Here is a 27,489-nt window from a genome sequence, read left to right as displayed (position 1 = left end):
GCCTTATCTACTATTTGATCAGAGTTATTCTCGTTTTCTTTTGCTGTGATTTCATTTGACTAAAGAAATAAAAAGTTTCAGTCAAAAGCAAATTCTCCGAGAACGAATCCTTTAAAAAAAAAACATGCATGAAAAATAATAATCACATTTAAAATGTTTTCTAAATGCCATCTCTTTGGCATGTCATGGCCATTCAATCTCACTTAGTCCTTTTTGTTTTTTTCCCCTGTATAAAAAGCAAGAGCAAAACCATTAGTGAAGAGTTTTATGAGACGATATCTCTCGTCTCCAGGTGTTAACACACACTATAAGTTTGTGCAAGTGAAAGTCAGAAATTCTTGACAAAAAACAAAAAAAAAGTGAAACCCGTTTTAATATCTTGCAGTCTGTACAGTCTGGGAATGGTACCTGAAACAAACTGACAAACGAACAGTATGCAAGCAAACCTGTTACTAGTGATATTAGGACATATGTGGACATGTATAAAAAAAGAAAAGAATAAAAAGAAGAGAGTAGCAAACATATCAGGCAACAATGTTTTATCATAACTGTTCCATATGGCAAGGCGCTGACTTAAGACTAAAAAAAAAAAAAAAAACTGCGGTTCCCATCATGCACCATGATCCAAGAAGCGAAATGTCTGTCGTTCTGTACATCCGGTGCCAGCTGTAGCCTTTTTATTTGGTATATAAAACAAAACAATTACAGATACAAACATCATTCGTTGAAAGAGATGTCCGTAGAACGGGGGCTCAGTTATTGGGTTTAGCTTTGACAAAACCGGGTCTTGCGAGCCCTTTGAAGACGTGGACTTTTCCTGCACCGGTGACCTCGAAGCTGTAATCTGTGGTGACGTAAGGGAGCTCTGTTTCAACACCGTGCTGAAATGGAAAAAGAAAGGAGACACTTGAAATTTCACGGGTGGGATATTTAACAAGGAAAACAAGGTGAAGATTTAGCTGGAGGGAGGGAGGAAGGGAGGGCAGCAGGGTATAAAGTCTTGTATAATTGACTGTGCTGTGCTGGAGTAGTAGTTGTAGTAGTAGTGTGTGTGAACAGGATTCTGTCTCAATGGAACTGTCTTACACAAGTTCTCAAAAATGACCAAATCGGTCTCTGAGATGAGGCAAGTCGAGGATTCATGATTTCAGTGTCCGTGTTATTCTTTCCCCCCGATGATCACATGGATGCTACCCACTTGCGGGTGCTCGTATACGCGTAAAATGGCAGCATGTGCTTTCCTCGTGCGCGTTACACAGTCCTGTGATGTGGTGTCAGAAGCTGCAGTGGGTTGGCTTTGTGTGGGTCAAAGGAAGTGTTTGCTAGCCTTTACAAATATATAAGCGAAAGCCTGAAACAGCAGTGTCTGTTAAACCGAGTCTTTACCCCATCGTGACCCTTGCCAGCTGAGCCCTAAAGTGATATGAATGTAATACGAGTAATAAGAAATGTCTTCCAGAATCTGACACGATTTCCCATGTAGACTTTTACCTGGACAGTGAGCAGGAGTTTAGGCAGCGTGATCTCCCCTAACAGCAGGCAGTTGACCTGCCTCAGGGTCGCAGGAGGCACTGGGGTGACTAGAAAGTAGAGCCCTCGAGCCATGTCCACGCCTCTGAGGACACCTTCAACAAAGCGAGACAGAAATGAGCATCGACACTCAAGGCAGTTTTAGTCAGTTATTTTATGAGCTAATTTTACATCAGGACTGTTTGACACTGCAAATGACAAACCACAAGTTTTTTTCTTTTTTCCTTTTTTTAGTAGAACGTGTAGGTGAAGATGAGCGACAAAAACAGAACGGCATGCGACAGAGCTTTGTCAACCTCAACTTATTGTTGAAGGGGGCTTTCTGTTTTTAACGACTTGTGAATAGATCGTAATCTGAAACGTATAAACCTGAGCGCTACGGTCTGATCTTTTTAAGAACACGGCAGAAGACAAGCTCATTGAGGTTTTGACTTCCCCACATTGTCTCTTACAATACATCTCTGCAGATGAGGCGTAAAGCTTTCGTCGTATGCACGTCGTTTCAGCCATCGGCCGAATGTTGTGTACTCACCTAAGCCCACGCACTGACAGATGGGGGTTTGAGACAGCAGCACAGGTCCACCTCTTCCTGACACTTTTTCACTCAGACAGCACAGAGCCACTAAACTGGCGTTAGCGGCGTACAGGATGTGGTTGGGGGCCACGTCACAGTGCGTGACTCCGAGGGCTACAGCCGAGTGAGGCACCTACGAGGATAGAGAGAGAGAGAGAGAGAGAGAGACGAGCCGAGACATGATCTTATATGAATAAAGTTTTCCATCTTGCTCGTCAAAGGCGTCTCGTTCGTCAAAGGTTCGTTTCATCGTTAAAGCCTCTGTAGTCGTTCAAAGACGATGTAAGATCTATTAGTTCCGTTTATAAATGACAAACTCCTATGAATCATTTGACATGCTAGTTAATGCAACAGACCGTAAACTAGGAATAAAACAACGTGGCAGGCAATTAAGAGGTAAATAATCAACAACCAGAATCGACTGATCAACAGCACTATGCAGTACTATGCTGTAAGGTGAGCTGCTGGTTCCTTCTCGCTTTCTGGGTGGCTGATTGTTCTCACTGCTTACGGACTTTTCTTGGAAAACAGCCAGAACGTCTGCGAGAACTCAAACCGTGGGTTTGTGAACCCGCTTATATTATCTGCAACGTGCACACAGATCCGCCTACGCTGACGGAATGAATTGAAAAGTCTGACCTACATAATAAACGCAGACTTCAGCTTCGTTCGCTGAGTGAATGAGTGTTACTCGGCGATCAGTATGTGCACTGCGTTCGGGAAAACATTTCAGTAAAATTAAAGATAAGTATACAGCGGTTTAAGATCCCGTTCACTGGAGCTGCACATTAAACAGATTTTGTTTGAATTGGATTTGAATGAGGTTCTGACAGCTCTTTTGTGTTCACCTGGTAGGGGGTGAAGCAGTGCAGGGGGCGGATGGGGTCGAGTCCTGCAGACTGTAGCTGGCTGAAGTAACCCAGCAATGCCAGGTCGCGCAGCTCGTTACTGCGCTGGTGACGCCTGCACGGAAAGGGGGAAGAAAAAAATAATAATAATAATAAAAAAAAACTTTACAGCATATCAACAACTTTGCAGTGCTTTTCCTTCTTTATCTCTTGATATCCCTTTGTGTCAAGTCTGGAAAACATTATAAACAGATAAACAAATAGTGCGGCATCCTGCAGCACTAATCTTGGAGAAGCAACATCATAAATCATTCACAGCTGTTTGCAGTGTTCATTCTCACAGCTTACATTTCCCCGGCGGTCCCGGCCCCTTCGAACTCCGAGTGGACGCTGAGGAGCACGTGACCCCTTGCTGCGAGCTGATTGGTTGGTTCCTCAGCCATGGCCGACTGTGCCACGGGATGCGTGTGCCAGCCGTGTGCAGAGCGCAGTAGGTCAGGAGTGAGGGTATGGAACTGGGTTGTTTCGCCGTAGCTCAGCTGAACCACGTGGGTGACTGAGAAGAAGCGGATGAGGTCCACCAGCACCTGGAAGCCATGGCCTGTGAGAGAAGAACGAAGAGAAACGGCTACTGAATTGTATTGGAGAAACATTTTGTGACATGGATACCACATACGAGTCTAAACTTATAAACCTATAATCCTATGTGAAGTGATTTAATGGTTGTGGCTGACCTTTGACCCATCCCATGGTGTTAATGATGATGGGGTTCTCTCTGCTGTAGTGTCTCCACAGGGATTTGAGCGAGTCCAGGTAGCGGTCTAGATCGGACTGGCAGTCTGCCTGGCCATAAAACACCATGTGATCCGGCTCTCGCTGGTGTGTGAATGGCGGGCCTGGGAAAGAGAGAGAAAGAGAGAACACAACGACTGCTTCATGAATAGCTTTGGTAATTCCATCAGACTCGTCACCTAGTCTAATGGATACAGCTTGTGTATGAGTAGTGAGATACACACCTAGCAGTGGCTCGGTCACTGTGATTAAGGACAGACAGCCAGGAGGTGTGAATTCGGTCTGACCTAGATCACACTCCAAATACTCTACACTCGCAGTGCTGCACACAGAGACACAAACAAAAGCACAGATCATCATATCTGCCTGAAACCAGCACAATGTCCACACGTGTTAAAGAATATAGGGCAGATGAACCTGGAGCCCATCCCAGGGGACTCAGAGGGCACAATCTCTCAACAAATCCAAATATCCAACCTTTTTTATTTTTTTTTAATTGTAAAAACAACCTGTAATTTCTAATTACTCTATAAAAGTAGATTTATTAAATGTAATGTATATATTTTTTAGATTTATGTCCATATACTTTTAAGTCAGTCTCTAAGCCCAAGACATGTGACTGACAAAAAAAAACAGCAAAGATAAAATAATAATAATAATAATAATAATAATAATAAATATATTATATATATAATAAAAATAAAATATTATAATATATTATGTAATAAAAAAATATTCATTTATTTGTGTGTGTTTGTTATTTCATTATTTGTAAAAATCTATGTTTGTCCATTTCAATTCTGCGTCAACTTTAAAGTTACAAACTAAAAGTGAGAAGAGGGAAAATTCGGTTATGTCTATAATTGTTTAGAGCAGAGGTGTTCGCTCTTATCAGCAAAGGGTCGGCGTGGGTGCAGGTTTCCAAACCAAAAAGACGGAAGCTGCATCTAATTCCACCTGTTTATTTGCTGATGTTGATCTTGATGTAGACTCAGGTGTGGCTTCTTGTCCTTTGTGGACAATATTAAAGACTCCTGTTTCAGTGGCTGTGTAACAGCACTACAGTCACTGTGAATAGCAGGTATGTGGAGTAAGACCTGTCATTCGGGGACACACCTTGTGGTGAGAAATGTAAACCTGCTGTACGGAATGCAGTGTGGGTTGGTGGTTAAAACCATCACAATGACACTTACTGGTTCAGCAGGCTGTTGATCAGATGTCTGTTGAAGTTCGACTTGCCGGAGTTTTTGGCTCCGCACACGAGAATGACAGGACAGCGATCGAAATCCCCTGTGGATAAAGATTCAGCTCTGACTGTACACGATTTCAGAGATTCGGCACAGATCTATTTAAGTAAGGGTTTATTATAAGGGTTTTTGTTGTTCCTTTAATGCCTTGACTGCATCAAGGACTATTTTCCATTAGTTCTTATGATATTTATTATTCCAATGATAGAATCTTACAGTATCAGATTAATAATATCTACGTATAGATTATCTTCACCTTATACGTCCAGGACATGGGCATTAAAACTGATGTTGATGATGAAAGTGGAAGTGTTTTAGGGTTAGACGAGTTTGAAATGAGACACCAAACTGTAACCGCATGTGTGTGGCAGAGTGTGTGTACCTTCCCAAGCACTGAGCAAGCTGCTGAGGGCCTCTTTATAGCTGTCAGATGCCACCAGACCACGTGCACAGGAACCCTGCAGCGCGGTGACGCCCACGGCTGAGAAAGCCGGGTTACACAGAGCCGCCTGAGAGCGCAGCTCCTTCTGCAAAACACACAATAAACAATTCAAGACGTTAAGGGGTTCTCTACAGGCTTTCTGTATCTGTGTCATTTTTTTCTGACAAACAGGAAATACTATCTACATAATCAAGACCCCCTTTCTCAGCTGTAACATTTTCAACCGAGAATGAGGTCGTTGATCAGATGGTCGGGGTTTAAGCCCCAGCACCGCTACATGCTGCCACTGTTGGGCAATTGAGCAAAGCCTTTAACCCTCCCTGCTCCATTGGTGCTGTATTATAGCTGCCCCTGCACTCCTACCCCAACCTCCTCAACTGTAATGTATATGTGCCGATAATAAATGCTATGCCCCGATAATAAATCTAATAAAGTTGTTGCGTTTTTATTGCTCTGGTATAAATCTGTATAGTCCTCTGTATTGCTATAAAATCCTAAAGTGTAGCCTGGGACATCTGTTGCTAGGCTGTGCACAAAATAAATGTGTGTGTATATAACAGGACGCTCACCGAGCTGAGGCCAAAGAGATGGTTGAATTCTTCAAAGCTGCCCAAGAAACGCGTGAGTGGGGTGTCCAGCGGCTGAAGCAGCACCACGCATGAGTTTGCGTCCACCTCGCTCAGCAGTCTCTTCCGCGGCTCTGCAAAACGAACGCACAGCAAAAGTCACACAGAAAATTCTCTAATCTTTGCCACACAGCTCTTGGGTCGACTCTTACCTGACGAGAGGTACTTGCGGACGAGGGCCTTGGCCTCCAGCTGGCTTTCCTTCCTGCTCTTGGTGGACGCTGTGCACTCAGTCATAGCCCTGATGGTGAGAGGACAGTGGGACGTTGGCGAGAATAGTGGATAAGGCTGTTGGCCCTGCTCTATGGTGAAGCCCAGGACTTCCACACGACCGCTCAGGCAAGTGAGGAGGCACGTTCCTCTGAAACACAGCGACTGCAAAGACAAGCAAGAGGGCAGAAATTCACAACTGTGACACTGTACCGAAGCCGAGACTTCCAGCAGGAAATTGGGTGAGTTCAGTTGCACTGGGACTGCGGCGGTCCCTGTGAACGCAACTCGCCCTCAGGTCCACACTTGGTCAGGAACTAGTGCGTGTGTGTTTTAGACGATCGTTATTGACAATGTAAGTTTCCACAACAGACGTGTTCGATAGAATTAATGATTCTGAAAGAAACACTGCTGTGGGGCATCAAGAACAATCCCACTCGGATTCAAACTCCAGTAAATGTGTGAAAACAACCTAAATCTACTGGGGGTTAAATGCTAAAGCCGTTTATATTGTGGTGGTGTTTTTTTTTTTTACCTGGCCTTGCTTCAGGATTAACACTGTGTGGTTCTGGGAGCGGTCATACTGCATGTGGTATTCAATCACCTCCTCTTCCTTTAACTGATTCGTAACTGACTTCCCTTCACCTCCTTCTTTCTCGAAACCGTTCTGAAGTACGCTCTTGGCGTAGGATCTCCAGTCCTGGGAGTCCTCCGAGTCGCTCCCAATCTCCAGCTCAGTGCCACCGTTAGTGTGGACGTGAGGGAAGGATGCAGACATGGCTTTGCCTTTCGCCTGTGACACACGTCCATCTTTGGATGTTACGGTCGTTGCCTTGGTGTAAGTTTTCTGTAACCGCTTCACTTTGGGCTTCTGTCTGTGTACAAGTTCATTCTCAGACTTTGCTGTTGAAGGCCTCGGACTGGAACCGGAGGGGTCCGCGAACCGGATTTTCTTCCCGTGGGTGCGCCACTTGTTTTTCACGTGGCGTTTCGAAACTTTGTGCACTTTCATGGTCACTGCTTGTGAACTTTCATTGGCACTGGCTCACAAACACCTAGAAAATGAAGACAGACATAAGGATATCAGCTGCACATGAAATGGCTTGAGACAGGATTTGTTTCCTTTTGCAGGTTTTAAGATTTACTCTGTACAGATTTGTACACTGTTGAACCATCGTACGTAATGGGGACGACGAATCACAGTCATCAGCAGAAGGTATCGCACATGCCCGAGTGGTTGATAAAATTATATTACATTCTCTTAATGATGGAATAAACCTCATGATATATAATGACATAGCTGTGTTCTCAATCTCTCTGAGGTGGCAACATTCCAACACCCTAAGCTGGTAAAACCCCTTGCCCTCTTCCCTCGTCCAGACATTTATATACTAAAGCAAAAGGGATGATTGGAAGCAGAACAGGACGATGCACAGCTACTACTGCAGAGTAAGACTCATCCCTGGGGGCGGGACATTTACATTCTAGACAGAATTTAATTGGATGAACACAAGACTAAATACAGGATGTCATTAACTGAATTTAATAGTTTTCCCTGGACTAACGAGTTTTTAAATTAAAACCATTTTTTGCACCCACCCAAAATCCTTAGGGACTGGTCCAAAAAAAACAAAACAACAACACACACACACATGTATATATATATATATATATATACACACACACGTATATATATATATATATATATATATATATATATATATATATATATATATATATACACACACACACACACACACACATATACATATATATATATACGTATATAAATATATATATATATATACATACATATGTATATACACACACACACACACACACACACACACACACACACACATATATATATAAATACACACACACACACACACACACACGTAAATACAACAAAGGCTTTATCATAGAAAACTATGCTATTTTTGCTTTTTAACTAAATTATTATTATTATTTCTTTTATTATTATTCTTTTTAGTACTTTTATTTCTCAATATTATTATATAATTTCTCAACAACAAATGATAGATAACAAAATGCAATGTCATATTATTCAAATCTTAGAATAATAACACAACCTGAATGAGAGAAAGGAAAAAAAAAACAAACAAACATATAAGGGACTTTATAACTAAATTATCCCTATTTTCTGCTGCTCGTCCTGCGTCACTCAGTGCGGTTCAATCCGAATCAGCGCGTTAGTGGATAAATAGTGCACTAGACTGCAGAACAAACCATGAGCTCTTTAGGGCACCTTTATAGGGCGCGAGAAGCAATTTGAGACACAGCCGGTGTCACTTCAGTACACGGGGCAATAATTACACCTAAAATTATGCAATAAACCCTTAGCGTGGCGTTTCAGACTAACTAGCAAGCTGCTACTTACCTCTTTGTGCGAAAAGCGGTGGGTAAAGAACATTAATGCACTGTTTAATAAAAAAAACTCAGGATTTATAAAGAATTATGTGGCTCCTTGGTGGCTAAAGGGAACTAATTAGCAGCACGTTACCGTTAGCGCTCGAACAGAGTGGAAAAGACACACTCACGCTTGTTTATGCTCTTTTGTGCAAACGGTCATACATAAAGACAGAAAAAAAAACTATAATATCACCACAATATTATAGAAAATCTATACAATACAGCCTGCTGTCGTCTAGCGTAGGCTAGAAAAGCGGTATGGACCGTACAAATGGGTGGACGATACAAAAGTATCACGGAGTTTGAATAAGCCTTTTTTCGCTTTTTAATATATAAAGTATGACGTATCGGTAGGGTTACATAACTATTTAAATTTATGGCTATGTCTAAACCGTTAAGGCTGGGTTTATAAATTGTTAATAAAACTAGGATGTTAAATAATTTCTCGAGCAAAATATAAACCCTTTGCAGCGTACTGTTGCAGCGGCCAACTATTTTAAGGTTCGTCTTGAAGGTAACGTAATTTCCTGTTGGTTTTTTTTTTGTTTGTTTTTCTTCAACATGGCGTCTTTGCTTTTTTTTTAGTTGAATAAAATACATTACTTGCTCGATCTATTGTTAATCTACTACGTACCACTTCGGTGTAGGTTATTTTATATAAAAGACAGACCACCGCGCGAGGTTGTTGATACCGGAACGAAGGTGAGGAGAATCGCCGCTGACTTTAGGGAGCGTCACTAAAATACACACATCGTGATTAACGTCGAGTTAACGGAACCGAGCTGATAAGTGCAACCGTTAAGGCACTTAATAAAACGTCATGAGTGCTTAAAGACGCAATGTATTCAAAATCTATTTTAGAATATTATATTTTCACTCAGTAATTGCAGGCTGTATTTCACGCCTCTCAGTGCTGATACAAATGTGTAGTATTTTTAATTGTGAATAACCTCGTGCAGGCATTAAATATAACTATGTAGACATGATTAGAGAAATAGTAACAAAATGTTCATTATATTGAATTTACACTTTATTAAATTTACATCAGATCCCCTTTTGCAGTTCTACGTTTCTGAATACAATGATGACGGTCACGTGAGCATTAAATAATTCCACTCAATTCTGTACGGTTTTTTGTTTTCATACAGTTGAACAGTGAGTTTTTTAAAAAATATATATATATATATATATATATCTCTGGAAGATATAGAGTGTATGAATAAAGTCAAAATTGTATTGAAAATAAAAAACAAAACAAAAAAAACTTAATGGAAACGGGCGGGCACGAGCGTGTTTGGGGTCTTTTCTAATTTGCATATTTAAATGAGGTTACTTTGTCAATAATTCTATTTATTTATTTATTTATTTAGGCAATAAATTCACAATCCCATGCACAAACTGTTGTAGGCCTTAAAACAAGCTTTGGGTGGCTTCAATATTTAGAACTAATACATTTAGTCTCTTGTAAATCTCTTAATAACGTAATTGCAATGTATTTATTTTTTTATTTGCCCATACCAGCCAGTCTTCATGGAGAAAAGCACACTAGATGGTGCTCACGCTCAGTGGGTGTTGTACGAGCTCAACCAGCAGAGGAGGCTTGGAAAGTTCTGTGACGTGATGCTCAACGCTCCGAGCGGCCAGGTCTTCCCTGTCCATCGCAACATCCTAGCTTGCTTCAGCAAAATGTTTCAGGACACGGCTTCTTCCACACCACGTACAGAGATCAACCTTCCACAAGAGTGTCCTGTTGATGGACTTGAGCTGCTGCTGCATTTCTTCTACACTGGTGATCTCCAGCTAAACAGCAATAACGAGGCGAAGGTTCGACAAGCTGCGGACGGCCTGTACGTGCCACATTCGCTCCTTCCTGTCCAGAGTTTGGTCGGAATTAACGGTTCAGTCTGTAGCGAAGAGAAGCCACTTTACCCCCCACAAACTGTGGACACCAAACCGGACTTGACTGCTATGCCACAATCAGGAACTCAACGGGAGGTGAAAATCAACAACGAAAAGACCTCAACGAGGTCAGAAGCAGTAATTGTGGAGCTTGATGAGTCTCCCAGCACCAGCCCAGCCACCGTCACTCGATCTGGCAGGAGGGTGAGGGGCCCTAGCAGGCTGGTCAGAGACGACGCTGTTCCTGTAGTCTCAAAAGCAAAAAGAAGAACTGCAGCTCCTGGGGCTAAGGATGAAGGCATCATCTCAAATGATGGAGAACAGAGCTATACACAAGTGCCAAGTGAGGCTCAGGTGATTCATTCATGTTCATTCAATTTTATAACATCATAATCACAATTCTCAAACGTTAATCATAAGAATTCAGTGAAAATCAAAGTGGTCATAGGCGCCGTGGGCAGAGCAAGGCATTTTCCCAGTGATTCCAGTTTAATTAAAGAACGGCGCACTATTCCGTTTATCAGGTCATAGTTAATAATTGATGCTGTAACGCATCCACAAGCCACTTAGTTCCTGTTATCACTTATGTTATAGCGGACATAAGCAGTCGTTCCTTTCTTTTTCTGTTTCTTCTATTACACGAGACAGAAATGCAGCACTGTCGTCTTTCCTAGTGCACTGTTCTAGAAAATTAATTCTATATCAGAACAAGGATTCGTTACTGTCCTGTACTTGTTACTGGCATCTCAGGTTGTAATTCTGCCTCACATCTAAAAAGGGAATAAATCCGATGTTTACAATAACTATATATAAACTCTAAATTCTTCTCTGCAGGACGGACCTGGAGCTCACGAGAACTCCTCCGCCGAAGAGGACGGCGTGGAGGTTTTCATAGAAGACACCGATGAAGAATACACGCCGCACGATTCGCCCGTCGCGTCTCCTAAAGCTCCAAGAGGGAAACGGAAACGGAAAGGAAGCACGAGCGGCAAAGAAAACGGAGGCGGCTCTTCGAAAGAAACGAAGAAGAGCTCCGTTCAGTGTCCGACGTGTCACAAAACATTCCTCAGCAAATACTACCTGAAAGTACACAACAGGAGGCACACGGGGGAGAAGCCGTTCAAGTGTGACAAATGCGGGAAATGCTATTACAGGAAAGAGAATTTGCAGGAGCACGAGGCGAGGAATTGTCTCAGCAGGACAGATATGGTGAGATAATATGTGCTCGGTGTTAAGGAATACGACTCTTCTGCACTGATGCATTACTAAACCCAAATATCTTGTCAGATGTTTTCCTGTTCAAGGTGTCCCATGAGCTTTAAGAAGAGACAGGAACTGCGTACGCACACAGTCACACACACGGGCGAGATGCCAAATAAGGTGATTTAACCCCCAAAATCGCATCATACATTTTTTTTTTATTTATTTGAGAATAAATACATTAAGTAAGGAATAAAACACTGCAGGACTTGCTGTGATTGGAAAATAATCAACGATGTTACCATCCTGAGGCTGATTATTTTTCTTCTATGTACAACTGTTTCTGTTTATTGTCACATTCTATGATGAGTATAACTGTAATTGTCAAGATGTTTTCGTTCCTGGTGGACCTGTGCTACATAAATAGATTAACTGGAAGCGTTTCTGATCCTGTTGTGTTTCTGCACCTGGTGTCTGTGTGTAGTGCGCGTCGTGCTCCGAGCAGTTCATGCAGAAGAAAGAGCTCAGAAACCACATGATTAAAGTCCACGGAGCTCCGAAACCGTACGCAGTAAGAACCGGATTGTTAATGTCACTAATGTCAGTTCAGCTGAGATTCTGTTTAAGTTTGTTGGGATTTTAACACAAGAAACCGCGCACGCACGCACACACACATACACACGTGCACACACATACACACACACATACAAAAGCACAGACACACATACACACACAGACACACATACATACTCGCACACACACACACATACAAGCACACACACACATACACAACTCTGTCTGTTATTCACACACAATTCTGAGTTATTTACATGCACACATTTTTCTGTATGTTACTTGTTCGTATACACACACACACACACACACACACACACTTGTGATGAGAAGTGTTGAGAATGTTGAGAACTCATCATTCTGTATGTTTTGAAACTATTTAAAACGCATGTATGTGATATTAACACCCCCCACCCACCCCCCAGTGTCCACTGTGCCCCAAATGCTTCCTGTCCCGTACCGAGCTGCGACTCCACGAAGCCGCAAAGCACCGTGGGGAGAAGCTGTTTGTGTGCGAGGAGTGCGGCCACCGAGCGTCCAGCCGCAACGGCCTACAGATGCACATCAAAGCCATTCACAGGTTTCCTTCCCAACTCCGTATCCGACATCAGTCAGATACAGCAAGTTATAGAAAGTACGTATACCATTCTTTTTTTTTTTTCTTTTTTCCCCTACTTGTCTGCAGGAAGGAGCGTCCGTTCGTGTGCGAGATCTGCAATCATGCCTTTACACAGAAGGTCAATCTGAACATGCACCTCCGCACACACACAGGAGAGAAACCGTATCAGTGCCACATGTGCGGCAAGACCTTCCGCACTCAGGGTAAGTCCACTTCTAACCTACTGAACCTCCAGGCTGACAGGAAGGACATTCTAACTCAGATAATCACTCAGTACAACCGTGTTGAACAGAAAAGCATCTCAGAATGCACGGCTGAGGCTGTATATATGCATATAAGCTGTTGTCTGGAGACGTACATGTAGATAGAGGTTACTCGGAAATATCAATAAACTGTCTGTTCGAATACGAGTCGTGTGTGTGTGTGTGTGTAGCGAGCCTGGACAAGCATAACCGCACACACACAGGTGAGCGGCCATACAGCTGCGAGTTCTGCGAGCAAAGGTTCACCGAGAAGGGACCACTGCAGCGCCACATAGCCAGCAGACACCAGGAAGGTCAACCACACTCCTGTCACATCTGCAACAAGTCCTTCAAAGGTGAGCAGGCCTCCGGGCATACACGGGTCAATCAGGGGTTATTACTTTTAATCAAATGCCAGCACGTGCGGCAAAACGTCTCTGTCCTAACACTGTTTTTTCCAACAAACCAAACCAAAAGAGAAGCGTATTTATGGGTTGGAAGACCCCGTACGTGTGCAGCATGTCAGAAATGCGTCTCGTTTTCTCTCGTCAGCTGTCGAGCAGCTCCGCGTACACGTGCGGAGACACAAAGGCATGAGAAAGTTCGAGTGCAGCGAGTGTGGCTACAAGTTCACCAGACAGGTACAGACTCACCGAAACACCTAGATATCACAGTCAGGTGAATTCTATTATGTTATCGATCACATCTGGGACAAGGCAGCGCCCCTGGGACCGCAGGAGGGTTGGGGTCCTGCTCATGGGCCCAGCTGTTGTAGATTAGTGATACTGGGGTTTGTGATCAGTATCCCATATCCATATCCCTGGATCCTTGTTGAATCCAGGCTTTGCCCTTATTTAATCTATTTCAACACTAAGACTTATTAATATTTTCTTTTTAACATCACTTCATCGCAGACAGCTTTAGTTTAGTTCATTCTTTCGTCTCACCTTCAGGCTCACTTGCGCCGCCACTCGCAGATCCACAACCGTGTGGAGAACTACACCCCACGCCAGAGGAAACTGCGCAACCTAATAGTGGAAGACGAGAACACAGAGAGTACGTCGTCTCCTCCTCCCACAGATATGGCAAACGAGGAGACCCAGCCAGGCGCGACAGAAAGCGGGGAGCAGCAGGACTCGAGGGCTGCCAAGGAAACCGAGCAGGAAAGCTTCGGCATGGACGAAGTGATGGAGGTGTTGGTGACGGACACGTTTCCCATTCAGACTGATCTGGTGGTGGAGCTGCAGGGTGACGGGGCTGATGGGAAGGCTTGAGGTTGGAGAAGAAAAACCTACAAGCTGCAAAGGACAAGGTCTGAGATCTTGATACACGTACTTGCATACTTCTAAGTATTATTCAACCTTTTTAGGATACGTACAGTAAGATTTTAATGGTGTAGCCATCATCCAGCACGCCATTATTATAATAATTTAAAGAACTGTACAAGCAGTGACTAAGGATTCAGAGCAGTCTTAGCCATGAAGGTGAAGGTTTTTTTTTTTTACTTTTGCTAATATATATATATATATATATATATATATTTATTAGTATGTACAATAATTTTTTGGCTGTTTTGACATTTCATAGTTTCAGGAATTATCCAGTTATTACGTTCAACAGCATCTATAATAAACTGGAACATTTAAGATTTTATGAAACTCTACGTTTCAGCTAACGCAGCATTCGAACCACACGAGGAAGAAAATTCACCAAACAGGAAAAGACACAGCAGTCATGTCAAGTAACATGTCGACCTATGAATTTCGGACTTTAGGAGACGATAGACAATCAATGAGAGGAAAAAAAAAAAAAAAAAGAGTTTATTATGAAATAGGAATCACAGGGTTTTTTACACCTGCGTCACTTCATGTGTTTTCTGTGATCAGATAGCTATCGGATGGTAAAAAGACCAGGTGTAAATGCCCTCCGAAACGTTTTCGAGACAGATCTAAATCCGATTGTTCGAACCCCTTCAGGAGGTGGTCTGGGACGCATTTCAGATGAAACTGGACAGGTGTAAATGAATGTGGTTGTTTAAGCCACATACGGCAGTGCTATACTCCTCCCAAATGGAAGTACGTCACTCGCAGGTGACTCACGAGTCGTGCATCGCGCCAGAAACATATGTTTTCCCACCAGTGCTGCTCCGATCTTTCACCCAGGTGTCTCGTTGGGTCTTAAAATGCACTGCTGCCGCCAGCAAAAATGCAGCAAACAGTAAATGCTGTTTTTTGTAGCAACAGCATACACCAAAGTGTGTTTCATTTCAATTACCCCGGAAATGAAGAAAAATATATTAGCATTTTGGGCGGGAGCAGAAAGATCAGATTGATATCCGATTCGCTGAGACGCATTTATGTGGCCTAATGTAAATGGAACAGTTTTAACAAATCAGATAGCTATCAGATCAGAGACAGCACATGAAGTAAAAAGGCCTACAAAAATAAATCTATTCGAATTGTGTGTGTGTGTGTGTGTGTGTATATATATATATATATATATATATACACACCTTTACATAAAATTGAGTTTTGCAGGAAATACATTTCTAGTGTCAGCATCGATACCGAAGACGTAACGTCTATTTTTTTCCGATACGGGAGAACTGAAATCTACGCTGAGACGTCATGGGTTTATTTTACAGTCTCATATCTGTATTCATTTCTGTATATACTGTACGTATGTACATATTTTCACTTCTTTACATATTGTATGTCACGGCGATGCGATTACATTCGTTACTGAACATCTAACGGTGCAAATAAACAAACGTCACGGTTCTGCCAGCAGTTTATTCCTTCGTCATGCTTACAGACGTCACTACACGAACCAAAACACGAGGCCTGGACGGTGACAAATTTGGCCACAAAGCTAAAAAAAAAAAAAAAAAAACTGTAAGAAAAAAAAAAGTAACATACAAGGACAAGTACCGTTTCTGTATAGAGTACATAATCGAAATTCTTCATATTATTAGTCGTAGTAGTTAGTAATAACAAAACACACAATGTCTGCTGGAGAAGAGATTGTCAGAAGACAGATGAACTGCTTCCAGTTATTTAAGAGTGTGTTGAAAGCAAGTAAATAATGAAAACAACTCGGTCTTCATCGACTGTTTCACACCTTCATCAAAAGCAAACGTCTACATGAACATCCATAAATAAACTTGCTATCAAAATAATAATAATAATATTAATAAAAGACATAAAATATAATAAAAGACTCCGGTTGGACATTTGCAGCCTGTCCTAGAACTGATTTGTTCTGTGGGGTGATGATTGGGGTCTTTGCTGCTAAGGTTGATTGTACAAGCCAGACGATAATTGGCTGATGTGTTGCTCAATAAATATTTGTTTTAGATCCTGGTGTTTTGAAGTATATAATAGTGAAAAAAAAATTATTTCAAATAAAAGGCTGTAATAAAGTCTCAGATCAAGTGCATCTTTTCCTCCATTAAAGCATCACCGTGCTACTTCTTTTGTTTTTCGTTTTAACACTGATATTACATTAGTTGGAGTATGGTGAGAATTAAGCTGGTGTAAACACAAATCCTGGACACATCCGGCCCAAGAGTAACGGCATTCTGATTTGGGGAGCAAACTGGAGAGAATGAGGACCACGTTCAGGTTCTGGTTCAGGTTCCTTGCTCTTTGGTTGAGGTGAATATGTGATAAAGTGCGTATTTAGCATCGAGTACGACAGAACCATCAGTGTGCCGGGTTCACTTCTCGATTGCGGTGGTTCTGGTTAAGCTCGTTGTTGAGCTCTTGAAGAGCCTGGTGGTGGCGATGGTGTCTGTGCAGGAGGATATCGTCTGCCTCTGGGATGTCCACTGGCTCGAATGTACTGAGGACCATTGGCATGAACTGGCGGAAGATACTGACGCTGCCATGCCAGAAAGTGGGCTGTGGGAGGCGGCCAGCCAGGCTCCAGGTGCGAGCGCCGGGATCGTACACCTCCACCACATCGGACAGCTCGAACGTGTTGTCATATCCACCGGACACGTACAGGCGGCCTCCCAGGACTGCCACGCTTCCACCCACATGTACCTGTGAAAATAGTAGTGTAATAGCAATGTGTAATTCTTACAGGCATTTACCTGGATAGAGGTGTAAAAAAAAGAGAGAACCTGGGCTAGAATAAAGACTCTTCTCCCAATCCTTACTTTTGTAGCCTATACGAAATCAGTATCCTGCTCCCCGCATGAAGACACAAACATCTCCGAAATGCTCAAACCATAGATGTATGAACGTCACTAAGGTCTGTTTGACTTGTTTAGATCATTGTATTTATCTGGCATTTTCTTCAAACAATTCTGTTTATCATACAAGACGACTGAACAAATGAGGATAAATGAGGCGATGAAGAAGGAAATATCCCTTACTTGGGTCATTGGGCTAATCTTGTCCCATTCGTTCTTCTGTGGATCATAGGTGTCTACGCCTGCAGAGTCGTCCCTGAAACACAGTAACTCAGATGCATGATTCCGCAAAAGATAAACCAAAATGTGAGAAAGGAAATATGCTTAACAAAAAAAAAAAGTATAAACTAAACAAAAATTTTAAAACAATCTGGTGGTGAAAATGAAAGTTAAACTTTATTTACTTTGTACATAAGAAAATCAAATCTCTAAACAGTTCTTTCTTAGAAAACTATTTTGGAGATTGGCGGTTCGTTAAAATCTCGTGTTGTCGGTGCTTATCGATATTTACCACGTTATCGTACTACTGCCTAATCTGTTAGTGGAGATCCTGTTATCATTAGATTTCCATTAGGACTCTTTTGGGGAAAACCGTATGAACTTCCGTGTGCATGTTCTGTACCTCACCTTATAAAGTAGATGAGCCCGTTGAGAGTCACTGATTTGGGAGCAAAGGACCAGGGAGGCAGCTGGCCGCAGTTGACCAGGTTCCAGCGGTTAGCGTCGACATCGTAGCACTGGATGGCCATGGCGTCGTCACCAGTGAGAGAGCCGGTGGCGTAGAGACGCCCGCCGCATGCTGTTGTTGAACAGTTATCCATGGGGTGCAGCATGGGTGCCAGCGTTTCCCAACAGTCCAGCACGTGGTCGTAGCGCTCTGTGCTCTCTGAGGCCACCACGTACAGCTGGCCCTTCAGCACGCAAGAGCTGTGGTACTCGCGTGCCTTAAGCATGGGCGACACCTCGGTCCACTCGTTCACACTAGAGTTGTAGCGCCACACGCCATCATAGAGGCGCGAACCGTCAGAGCCGCCTGAGATGATAAAGTGGGTGGAGTTATAAGGTAGGCGTGGCCAGGGCACACCACCATTTCAGGTTTTTTTTCCCCCCCAAATCCTCTTTTAAGTTAATAGCCTGTGACTGTTCAGGGTAAAAAGTGCACCACCAGTAGCACTGTATATGTATAGCAGCTTCAGTATAACTACCTTCCAAACACTTGAGGATTTGTGGGAGTTTGAGATGTTTCTCTGGTGCAAACATTATTCTGTATTCCTGTATCATCAACTGCTGTTGTTACTCTGGCAGAACACCATGTCCCCATTACCTAGGTCTTAAAAACAAACAGCTAGTAGTTTATTTATACTTGTGTGTGCTGCCCTTTCGTGAGAAGTGTTCTAGAAAGCTCTAAAGGTGACGAAGGCCATGAAGCCATGAAGGATTATAGATTTTTTAATTCTCGATAAACTGCAGGTGGTTTACAAAAGGTATCCCATTTGATCTTATATTACCATATGATGCAGCTGGGACGTATGGATGAAGTAAAGACTGAATGATAAAAACAGTTATGTAACACAAATTGATTGCTGGGGGGGGGGGGGGGGGTCCATTCTGAACGGCCTTCTCAAAATAGTAAGAATGCAGGTGTTTATGTTTTTAGTTTAAACCGCTCTATTTTCATGATTTCTAGAATATATATATATATATATATATATATATATATATATATATATATATATATATATATATATATATATATATATATAAAATGATTGTAAACTAAAACACACTCTCTTGATATAGGATATGGATAGTCCTGTATCATATCAGCTTTCATCACTGGTTAAACCTACCTGTGACATACATATCATTGCCTAGTGCTGCTATACTGTAGCCTCCTCCAAGATGGTCAGGAAACTCGGCCAGGTATCTCCATTGGCCCGTCTGTGGGTTGAAGCAGTCAACGGTCACAAGCTCGTCACAGTCTTGGTCACAACCGCCGATCATGACCAGGATCTCTGCGAGACCGGTGGAAGGACGAGGGCGCGTGCGCTGGCAGGGACGGTCATGCCGGTCGTACTCTCCTGACTGGAAGCTGCGGGCCTCGCTCACCAGGCGCAGACACTCTGGGTTTAGATAGACGAGTGGGTCGCTCTCAACGCGGGCAAGTAGAAAGAAGCGGCGAACAAAGGGCAGACGGACCTGCTGCAGGAGCTCTGGCCAGTACTGGAGACGTCTCCGTGGATCAGCCTTGACCCAGCGTGCCGCCATCTGGTAAGCCGTTTCCTCTTTGTCCACACGCAATGCATCGTCCGACACTAGTTCAAGCAAGCGCTTCCAAGGCAAGCGCTCAAACTCCTGGCTCTTAGCCAGTTCCATAATGAAGTGGAGCACAAATCGCCGGGCACTAGTGGCTAGCTCACTGCAGGCATATGCCTCTGCAAAATCCTGGATCTCCAGGCAATTAGATAAATCAAGGCGCTGCTCCAGGAAAGTGCAGCATGCCGCTTTAACTGATGGGAACTGAAAGAGGTCAGCTGCCTTGAGCAGCACGTCCACATTGTCACATGTAACAGTCACGCGGCCCGTGTAGCAGAAGTCTACGAGGAGGCCAAGCAGCTCAGCTGAGACCTCATGTAGAGCAACTCTGTCCATAGCGCTCTCACGGAGTGTACCGGCAAACATAGCACGGAAGTAGGTACTGGCAGCGGCCAGAACTGTTCTGTGGCAGTGGAACTCCTTTCCCTCGGCACATAGCGTCACGTCGAAAAACTTGCGCTCGGCACGCAGCTCGTGGATTCCGCGCAGCAGGTTGACAGCATGAGCTGTATCGAAGAACGGCAGCATGGAATGCTGCGTCTGTAAGGCCGGCTTCTCCATCGCAGCGCAGCTTTGTCAGATAACAGTCTCTTGTTGGGACTGGACTCAAAACACGCTTGTCATCTGTAAACAGAGAAACCACATATCGCAGACAAAAACAATGGAATCAATCCTGTTATCCCTTAAGTTACTTATGTACAGAACAATGACTTGAACTCTGAGCTGCTTAAAAGTATATACAGATTGTGTGCGATTGTCAAATTAAACTTCACACTGATCTAGTTGCTAATAAAATGTAGCATGAATTAAATAATAAGAAAAATAATAAACAGTAATTTGTGTCAAGTACCTGACTTCTATGTTAAAGGCACAATTTTCCTCCTACCGGTATAAATTCAATAGAGGTCTTTACTGCTTAAAGCACTGAACGCAAGATGATGTGTCCGAAGCTTCTAGACTCTGATATCACTTATGATGAATGCATGTGACTGTGACTGTCTTAAGAAACAGCTCTTTACTGTCTGCCTGATCTATAAATACATCAGGTGTCCATTTTCACAGGGTGAGGAGGGGGAAAGTACACCTCATGCCATACAGCCTGTTTCAGTTAAGGTTACTGGAACTTTCCCTCCCCCAACCACCTCCAATATCCATAACTCTCATGAGTAAGTCCACAAACAGGCGTAGGCCCTTCAAAACAGAACCAGATCCAGTAAAAATATCCATAACTCATAACTGCTGTAGCTAGGCTGGGACTAAACAAACCTCATAAGCTAATAGTTTGGAAGTATTTTAAAAGGCAAATAGAAACCTACTCGAAAACTTCAAGCAAATCGCTGGTCATGTGCTCCTCAAAGTGATGGGTTGCTCCATTACTCATCTCTTACTGAAAATATAGCAGCCATTTAAAGTTCGTTTCTTTAGTTACCTCAGCACGAGGAGTGTATTTGTGTGTGTGACAGAAACCTATCATGATGACAATATTTACTCATTTGACCATGACAGTGTACGTTAGCCATTTCTACTGACAAGTTTCCAGTCATCGATTAAACCGATTCCTTGGCTGACAACCTTTAAATAAAAAGTAAAGTTCTTTTTGATGCTTATTACTTTAGGTTTAGATTCACATTCATTGCATTGAGGGTGGTCTATTTTCAAAACAGGTTGTGAAACAACCAGCAATCCTGTGTGACAAAAAAAGGAGCTGTCGCCAGTGAGCCCAGTTTACTTTCCATACAGAGATCCAACAACGAAGCCAGCACAACATTGAAAGACAAATAAACCCTGGAGAGGACACAGAGAAGTTACATGTTCTACATAATGCATAACAGTATAATGTGGTGATGGGTCTATTTTCATGTACAGGTTGATATGACCCATGTAACACAAGAACAACAGATAAGCTGGATATACTCGGACTTTCACAGCCAACTTGTTATTCATGTAAACAGGAAAAGGTCAAGAACAAAATATCACAGATTTAAAACGAATGGAGACGACATGTTGAAAATTTTTGAATTAGGCTCGACAAACAAGTGAAGGAAGAGACCAGAATACTAGCAGGGAGTGGAGCTGGCATGGGGAATGAAACTTGAGATTAGAAAGGCTGGATCAGGGCCAACTGTAAGAAACTATTATGCCTTGGGAGTTGGTAAGAGCAAGATTTATGACTGAGACTAGATAATAGATGGGACCACGGACATGGGCTGATACAGGAGCAGGGACAAAGACCAAGCCAGCATCTGTGGTGGAGACTGAGCCAGGCACAGAATCTGTGGTGGGGACTGACCCGAGGCCAGAATCTGGGGTGTAGACCTAACTGAAGCAAGAATCTGTGGCATAGACTGAATCAGGGCGACAATCTGTAGTGGAGACTGAACCAGGGACAGAAACCATGGTGCAGACTGAACTGAAGCCAGAATCTGTGGCATAGATTGAACCAGGGCCAGAATCTGTGGTGGAGATTGAACAGAGCCAGAATCTGTGGTGTAGACTGAACTGAGGCCAGAATCTGTGGCATACACTGATCCAGGGCCAGAATCTGTGGTAGAGATTGAACAGAGCCAGAATCTGTGGTGTAGACTGAACTGAGGCCAGAATCTGTGGCTTACACTGATCCAGGGCCAGAATCTGTGGTGGAGATTGAGCAGATGTAAGAATCTGTGTCGCAGGCCGAGCCAGGGCCAGAGTCTTTAAGATCGACTGAGTTAGGACCAGAACATATAGACATAGGATATATGAACAAATAGGAACAGAGTCCGACACTGAGATAAGAATAGGAGCATGACAAGAGGCAGAGCCTGGAGACTGATTGTCTAGGGCATGATAGAATGTCTAAGACACAAGCCAGGTCTGGGGTCCCAGTTGAGACAGGGAGCTATTCGTCAACTTTAGGGCCAGTTATAAACAAAATATAGCAAAAATGCACCTCTAATAATTGTGATGGGGACCAGCTGTAAGCAACTTATTATAATAGGGGTTTAGCGCTCCCTCATATACACAGTTTGAGGGACAGAAGTGGAAATATCGACCAACTTAAAATTCAAATTGGACGTTGAGAAGATCCTTGCTACAGTCAGCTTTACCTAAGGACCTAATGTTGGTAACCCTTCTTGACATTTGTTGGTCCAGAGTCATTGAGTTACATCTGACTCAATATCAATCGGGTCCAACATCATGTTAATGCACAGTTCTCTCCACCGGCTACCTTAAAACACTGATGCCTGCCTACAAAACCAACAACAGACCCCCAACATCCTGAAGGCACTTATCAAACCACACTCTACACTACATACATTCCCAACGAGCCTCCGGTATAGCCTGAAGTACCACATAGAGAAGGAGAAACACTAATTTGCTGGTATCAAACTACCAGCATTAAAATAGCATTTTCGATTTGTCATAAGATGAGAACTGTCAAACCTTGTTGGAAATATATATATACCGTATTTACATATTTATGCATACATAAAATTAGCCATCCAGCCAATGACACAGTGTTGCAACAAATATAACAAATGTACAACACCACACTGTTCGCACCCAAAATTAATCATGGGGTGATTCCATGTCAACTCCACCAGTGGCATAGGACATTTCCACCACTACATGTCAAATTTTAGTACTACAAACATGATCACAAAAAAATGTAAATCTTCTTTTCTTAGACTTTTCTTAGACTTTTCTTACTTTTTAGAATATTGTTAAAAACCCCCCAAAACAAATCAGTTTTTCTGAAAAACCTTGTCTTTAATAACTTAAAGTGAATATCCTATAAACATGCTCAGTATATTGCTGCTGTATATTGTACAAAAGTTCTAAAGTAAACTCTATCGTACCTGATGCACAATATTGTTATTTGCACTAAAATGCACTCACACTTTATGTACATTACTGATCTGTCATATACATTGTGTTTCTATTTAATACTCGTACCATCTATATCGTCTCACATTGTCTGTATTGTCTCGTCTTGTCTGTTTTTGTCTTGTATAGTCCAAGCTAAATGTATAGTGTTATTTACCGAATTACTTGTGTGTGTCAATGCACTTGGCCAATAATCCTGATTTTCCTTCCAACTTTCATGCACGATCACACTCATAGAAGTCCAGAGTTTGCTCTACTACTTCTACAATGTTGTAATTTCACACCGATATCGACATTGGAGATAACTAAAAATGATCAGCATCAGAATCCAACTGGCTTGGCAAATGTCACCCAGTGACGTCATCACAGTACAGCTACAAACTTCTCTAATAACGGAAATTCAACAAAACCCAACAAATTAGCACCAGTATCACCAAACATATCACAAATATTTAAATATTAGCCGTGTGTGTGTGTGTGTGTGTGTGTGTGTGTGTGTGTGTGTGTGTGTGTGTGTGTGTGTGTGTGCGCATATGTTATGATTAGACAGGAATGAAGCGACGACCGTTAGCTTTAGCAGCTCAAGGAGAAAACCAGCACGCAACAAGCGACGCATTCAACGCATACGCACTTTTTACACTTACCGAAATAATCACGGTGCTTTTTTTCGTCAGTCGCCTCTCGGCTCCAATGTTTCTTTAATCAGAACTTATCCGTGGTTTCTTAAAGAAAACTTTCAAACGGCATTCGTCTTCTCCTCCTTCATCTCGGCGCCATATTTGCTCGAAGTGTCCGGCTCACGCGCGCCCTACACGCCCGTTCATTGGACACTCTGCAGCTTACAGTGTCACGTAGCAACGACCGTCCCAAACGGCACAACAATTCTTATATAGGTTCCCTACATAGTGACCAATCTAAGAGCGTGTACTCACTACCTAGTGCACTTTAGATTCGATAATCAGCAATTTGGGATCCAGCCTGGGACAGTCGCAACCAGCAAACTTGCGAAAATCCAGGTTTTTGGTTTTAATTACAGTTTATTTAGCGCATACAAACTGTATTGTACATTTATTTTAATAAACTAAAATATTATTGTAGTTTTTTGTAATTATTATTATTATTATTATTATTATCATTATCATTATTATTATTATTATTATTATTATTATTATTATTATTATTATTATTATTGGTTATGAGAAATGGCGTCCCCTAGCGTTAATGAATGGCAAGGCAGTTTGTGAAGCCTTTGTGTAGAGGAAATCCAGGTAATTTTAAAATAAAGTTTATTAAAGACCTACGACATTAGAAAGTGTTGATTAGTTTTCTAAAACAACAGCTCTAAAAGGCAAATCACAGGCTTATTATATTACTGTGCTTGTTCTAATTATTTGTTATTTCTATAGTAACAGTTCATTGACAGGAACCTATGATTAAAAATGGGTCAAAAACAGTCATGTTATTGGTTAAAAAGTGCAGTTATTTTAACACACAGGTATTTAACATTTATGAGAGGAGTCTCCAGTGTCAGTGTTTTGTAACAGTAAATCTGTACATTTCTGCCAATGGACAGAATTTGCTTCAGCTGGAGAAACTGGCTTTTTTTTTACAGTACGTCTTGTTTTACAGATGTTCTACAACATTAAATAAAATTATGGCACATGTTAGATACAGGATACAGATTAAAAACATACTCTACATGGCTAAAAGTTTGTTGACACCTGACCACTCCACCCAGACGTGGTTCTTCCCCCAAACTGTTGTCACTAAACTTAAACCATACAATTGTATAGAAAGTCTTGTATGTTGTATGCTGTAGCATTACAATTTCCCTTTAGTGGAACTAAGAGGGCCAAAACTTCCAGCAAGGCAATGTTCCTGTGCACAAGATGAGCTTTATGAAGATATGGTCTTTCAAGATTGCAGAAGAAGAACTCAAGTGTCCTCTACACAGAGCCCTGACTCTCACTCAACCCCAAGGAACACCTTTGGGATGAACCAAAACAGAGATTGCACCCCAGTCCTCCTCATCCAAATGCCCAAAGAACACACTTTAAAATCTAATGACCTTCCCAAAGATCACTAACACTAATAAATAAATAACATTTACTTTGGGTTGGAAACAATAACTCAGTCAGCATCACCACCCCATTTTTGGTTATTTTTCTATCAGACCATGCACCATGATGCTTTATTCATGACATCATTAGACATTCCTACTAGTCCTCTGTAACTTTACATGTTTCATGACCCATACTCAGAATTTGTTCTCTGCTTTTAACCCATCCAAAGCGCACACACACACAGCAGTGAACACACACACACACCGTGAACACACACCCGGAGCAGTGGGCAGCCATTTATGCTGCGGCGTCCGGAGAGCAGTTGGGGGGGGTTCGGTGCTTTGCTCAAGGGCACCTCAGTGGCTGGCCCGAGACTCTAACCCACAACCTTAGGGTTGAGAGTCAGACTCTCTAACCATTAAGCCAGGACTTCCCTTCATGTTGGTAAATTTAATGGCAGTTTATGTGCCATTTCTCCGAAGTGCATAGTCGGACTGAAATGTGAGAGTTCGAGTGACTTTCATGGTCCTTTTCATGATTATTCCTCTAGGGTTTATTTGACTTTTATTTATTGACTGTGCCCCTTCGAGTTTGTCTTTAGTTATTATCACAGACTTTCTCCAGCTCTGCTCTGGTATCAAAAGGCAAAATGCAGAATCCATGGTAGTTGTGGCTCACGAGGTTCCTGTAGCAAACCCCTTAAACCCTCTCTGTTCCAGGAGTGCACTATCCTGCAGCTGCCCCTGCTCTCAGACCCCAAATTTCAAAGCTCGGATCTGCAAAGAAAAGTATTCCGCTGTGCTTAAATGTATATGTGGTAAAAGCCTTTTTTTTTTTTTTTTTAACATTTGTAGCCTTTTCCCTCCACGGCTACAGTACAGTGTCGAGCTCTGAGTCAGCATTCTTAAATGCTGTGGTCCAGACACTGGCCAGTTAATGTTTGGATCCAAACCGTATCAGGATGTTTAATCATCCTCTTCCCCTCCAGGCACTGACAGAATGACAAGCAACAATAAATAGTAGTCCGACTCAAGTCTCAGCTCAAAGTGAAAATCCATATCTCGATTTTGCCTGAAACATTTCTGCATGTATTTCCGCATCTTCCTGTTATTCTGTGTGCGTTTCCCTTCCTCTATTTCTAGCTGTCTCTGGAGCAGAACTTACCGTGTTTCATGCTTTTGTGACTTCTGATTTCTTGTGTTATTTGCTAGGTTCCCTGCTGTTGGGAAATATTTGTTCTCTTCTGATGGGATTAGTCGTGCACACTGCCAGAAATAATTCACTACAGACAGACAATACGGGATGCTGGAGAATATTCACTCGAGAGAAGAAGTAAAAATGGGTCGATTTGGAATGTTCAGAAGCAGCGACTGTATTGATGGAGATAAACAAATCAAAACAAACAAAAATAAAAAGGATCATGATTAACGTTAAAGGCGAATTTAGATGGTTTGTCTCAAAGCAGAGACGTTGCATGAATTTCTGGGTTCTTAAAAATCCAAAGTTTTGTGATCTAACCTTGTGTCACCTTGAATGGACAGTGTGGGCTAATTACTTCTCTTTTTTTTATCCATTTACAGTTACGTTTAAGGTTGTGGATGTTCTGAAAGAATCGTTAATTCCCTTTTTTTTACTTAAGATATAACAGCTATAAACTATAATCTTCCCTAATGATCCTCTTTTTTTTATCTCTTAAAGTTCTTCTAAAAACTCTTACTTCTGAAAATCTTCACCATATCGAAGATTGGACAATTTTCATTGTTACACAACAGCTGAGTTTCTGCCTAGTATTTTGGACTGTTTGCTGACT

General features: G+C 42.3%; 3 protein-coding genes across 11 annotated transcripts; 1 reads left to right on the top strand and 2 right to left on the bottom strand.

Moving 5' to 3' along the window:
* Positions 1–355: 355 nt before the first annotated feature.
* nol9 (nucleolar protein 9) lies at positions 356–9,473 on the bottom strand. Of its 2 annotated transcripts, none has more exons than XM_027144551.2 (13): positions 9,337–9,473; positions 6,805–7,324; positions 6,212–6,434; positions 6,003–6,133; positions 5,374–5,518; positions 4,938–5,034; positions 3,969–4,066; positions 3,687–3,848; positions 3,301–3,553; positions 2,953–3,067; positions 2,063–2,237; positions 1,492–1,625; positions 356–881 (listed from the first exon to the last, which is right to left on the bottom strand). In XM_027144551.2, exons 2-13 carry the CDS (start codon positions 7,279–7,281, stop codon positions 753–755), a joined length of 2,139 nt encoding a protein of 712 aa, XP_027000352.1. In that variant the 5' UTR covers positions 7,282–7,324; positions 9,337–9,473; the 3' UTR covers positions 356–752. The 2 variants fall into 2 exon arrangements, with proteins under 2 accessions (XP_027000352.1, XP_027000353.1); XM_027144552.2 differs by lacking the exon at positions 9,337–9,473 and adding an exon at positions 8,671–9,167.
* Positions 8,407–27,163, top strand: zbtb48 (zinc finger and BTB domain containing 48). 6 transcript variants are annotated; one of them, XM_027144544.2, is made up of 11 exons: positions 9,589–9,797; positions 10,224–10,955; positions 11,436–11,810; positions 11,889–11,981; positions 12,286–12,372; positions 12,800–12,954; positions 13,060–13,196; positions 13,427–13,591; positions 13,788–13,876; positions 14,189–14,547; positions 26,891–27,163. In XM_027144544.2, the coding sequence occupies exons 1-10, from the start codon at positions 9,708–9,710 to the stop codon at positions 14,507–14,509; spliced, it is 2,244 nt and encodes a 747-aa protein (XP_027000345.2). In that variant the 5' UTR covers positions 9,589–9,707; the 3' UTR covers positions 14,510–14,547; positions 26,891–27,163. The 6 variants fall into 6 exon arrangements, with proteins under 6 accessions (XP_027000348.2, XP_027000349.2, XP_027000347.2 ...); XM_027144543.2 differs by lacking the exon at positions 26,891–27,163 and adding an exon at positions 14,907–16,015; XM_027144547.2 differs by lacking the exons at positions 9,589–9,797; positions 26,891–27,163 and adding an exon at positions 8,407–8,688 and having other exon boundaries at positions 14,189–16,015.
* On the bottom strand, positions 16,013–24,438 carry klhl21 (kelch-like family member 21). 3 transcript variants are annotated; one of them, XM_027144558.2, is made up of 5 exons: positions 24,261–24,438; positions 19,284–20,373; positions 18,061–18,466; positions 17,617–17,689; positions 16,013–17,281 (listed from the first exon to the last, which is right to left on the bottom strand). In XM_027144558.2, the coding sequence occupies exons 2-5, from the start codon at positions 20,308–20,310 to the stop codon at positions 16,940–16,942; spliced, it is 1,848 nt and encodes a 615-aa protein (XP_027000359.1). In that variant the 5' UTR covers positions 20,311–20,373; positions 24,261–24,438; the 3' UTR covers positions 16,013–16,939. The 3 variants fall into 3 exon arrangements, with proteins under 3 accessions (XP_027000359.1, XP_027000360.1, XP_047662890.1); XM_027144559.2 differs by lacking the exon at positions 24,261–24,438 and adding an exon at positions 20,600–20,760; XM_047806934.1 differs by lacking the exon at positions 24,261–24,438 and adding an exon at positions 20,636–20,759.
* Positions 27,164–27,489: the final 326 nt, after the last annotated feature.

The sequence above is a fragment of the Tachysurus fulvidraco genome, chromosome 23 (assembly GCF_022655615.1).
Source record: "Tachysurus fulvidraco isolate hzauxx_2018 chromosome 23, HZAU_PFXX_2.0, whole genome shotgun sequence".
In the NCBI taxonomy this organism is placed as follows: Eukaryota; Metazoa; Chordata; class Actinopteri; order Siluriformes; family Bagridae; genus Tachysurus; species Tachysurus fulvidraco.
This window is presented reverse-complemented; position numbering and strand designations above follow the sequence as displayed.

What these genes read in the sequence shown, in the direction of transcription:
- nol9 (XM_027144551.2), bottom strand. Translation starts at nt 7,281, where the DNA reads ATGAAAGTGCACAAAGTTTCGAAACGCCACGTGAAAAACAAGTGGCGC. An exon ending in ATCTCTTTGGCCTCAGCTCG is followed by an intron (nt 5,519 to 6,002) that starts GTGAGCGTCCTG and finishes TGTGTTTTGCAG; the next exon opens with AAGGAGCTGCGCTCTCAGGC. An exon ending in ATCAACAGCCTGCTGAACCA is followed by an intron (nt 4,067 to 4,937) that starts GTAAGTGTCATT and finishes CTCTGTGTGCAG; the next exon opens with CACTGCGAGTGTAGAGTATT.
- zbtb48 (XM_027144544.2), top strand. Translation starts at nt 9,708, where the DNA reads ATGTTCATTATATTGAATTTACACTTTATTAAATTTACATCAGATCCC. An exon ending in AATACAATGATGACGGTCAC is followed by an intron (nt 9,798 to 10,223) that starts GTGAGCATTAAA and finishes TGCCCATACCAG; the next exon opens with CCAGTCTTCATGGAGAAAAG. An exon ending in CACATCAAAGCCATTCACAG is followed by an intron (nt 12,955 to 13,059) that starts GTTTCCTTCCCA and finishes ACTTGTCTGCAG; the next exon opens with GAAGGAGCGTCCGTTCGTGT.
- klhl21 (XM_027144558.2), bottom strand. Translation starts at nt 20,310, where the DNA reads ATGGAGAAGCCGGCCTTACAGACGCAGCATTCCATGCTGCCGTTCTTC. An exon ending in CAATGATATGTATGTCACAG is followed by an intron (nt 18,467 to 19,283) that starts GTAGGTTTAACC and finishes TTATCATCTCAG; the next exon opens with GCGGCTCTGACGGTTCGCGC. An exon ending in AGATTAGCCCAATGACCCAA is followed by an intron (nt 17,282 to 17,616) that starts GTAAGGGATATT and finishes CTATTTTCACAG; the next exon opens with GTACATGTGGGTGGAAGCGT.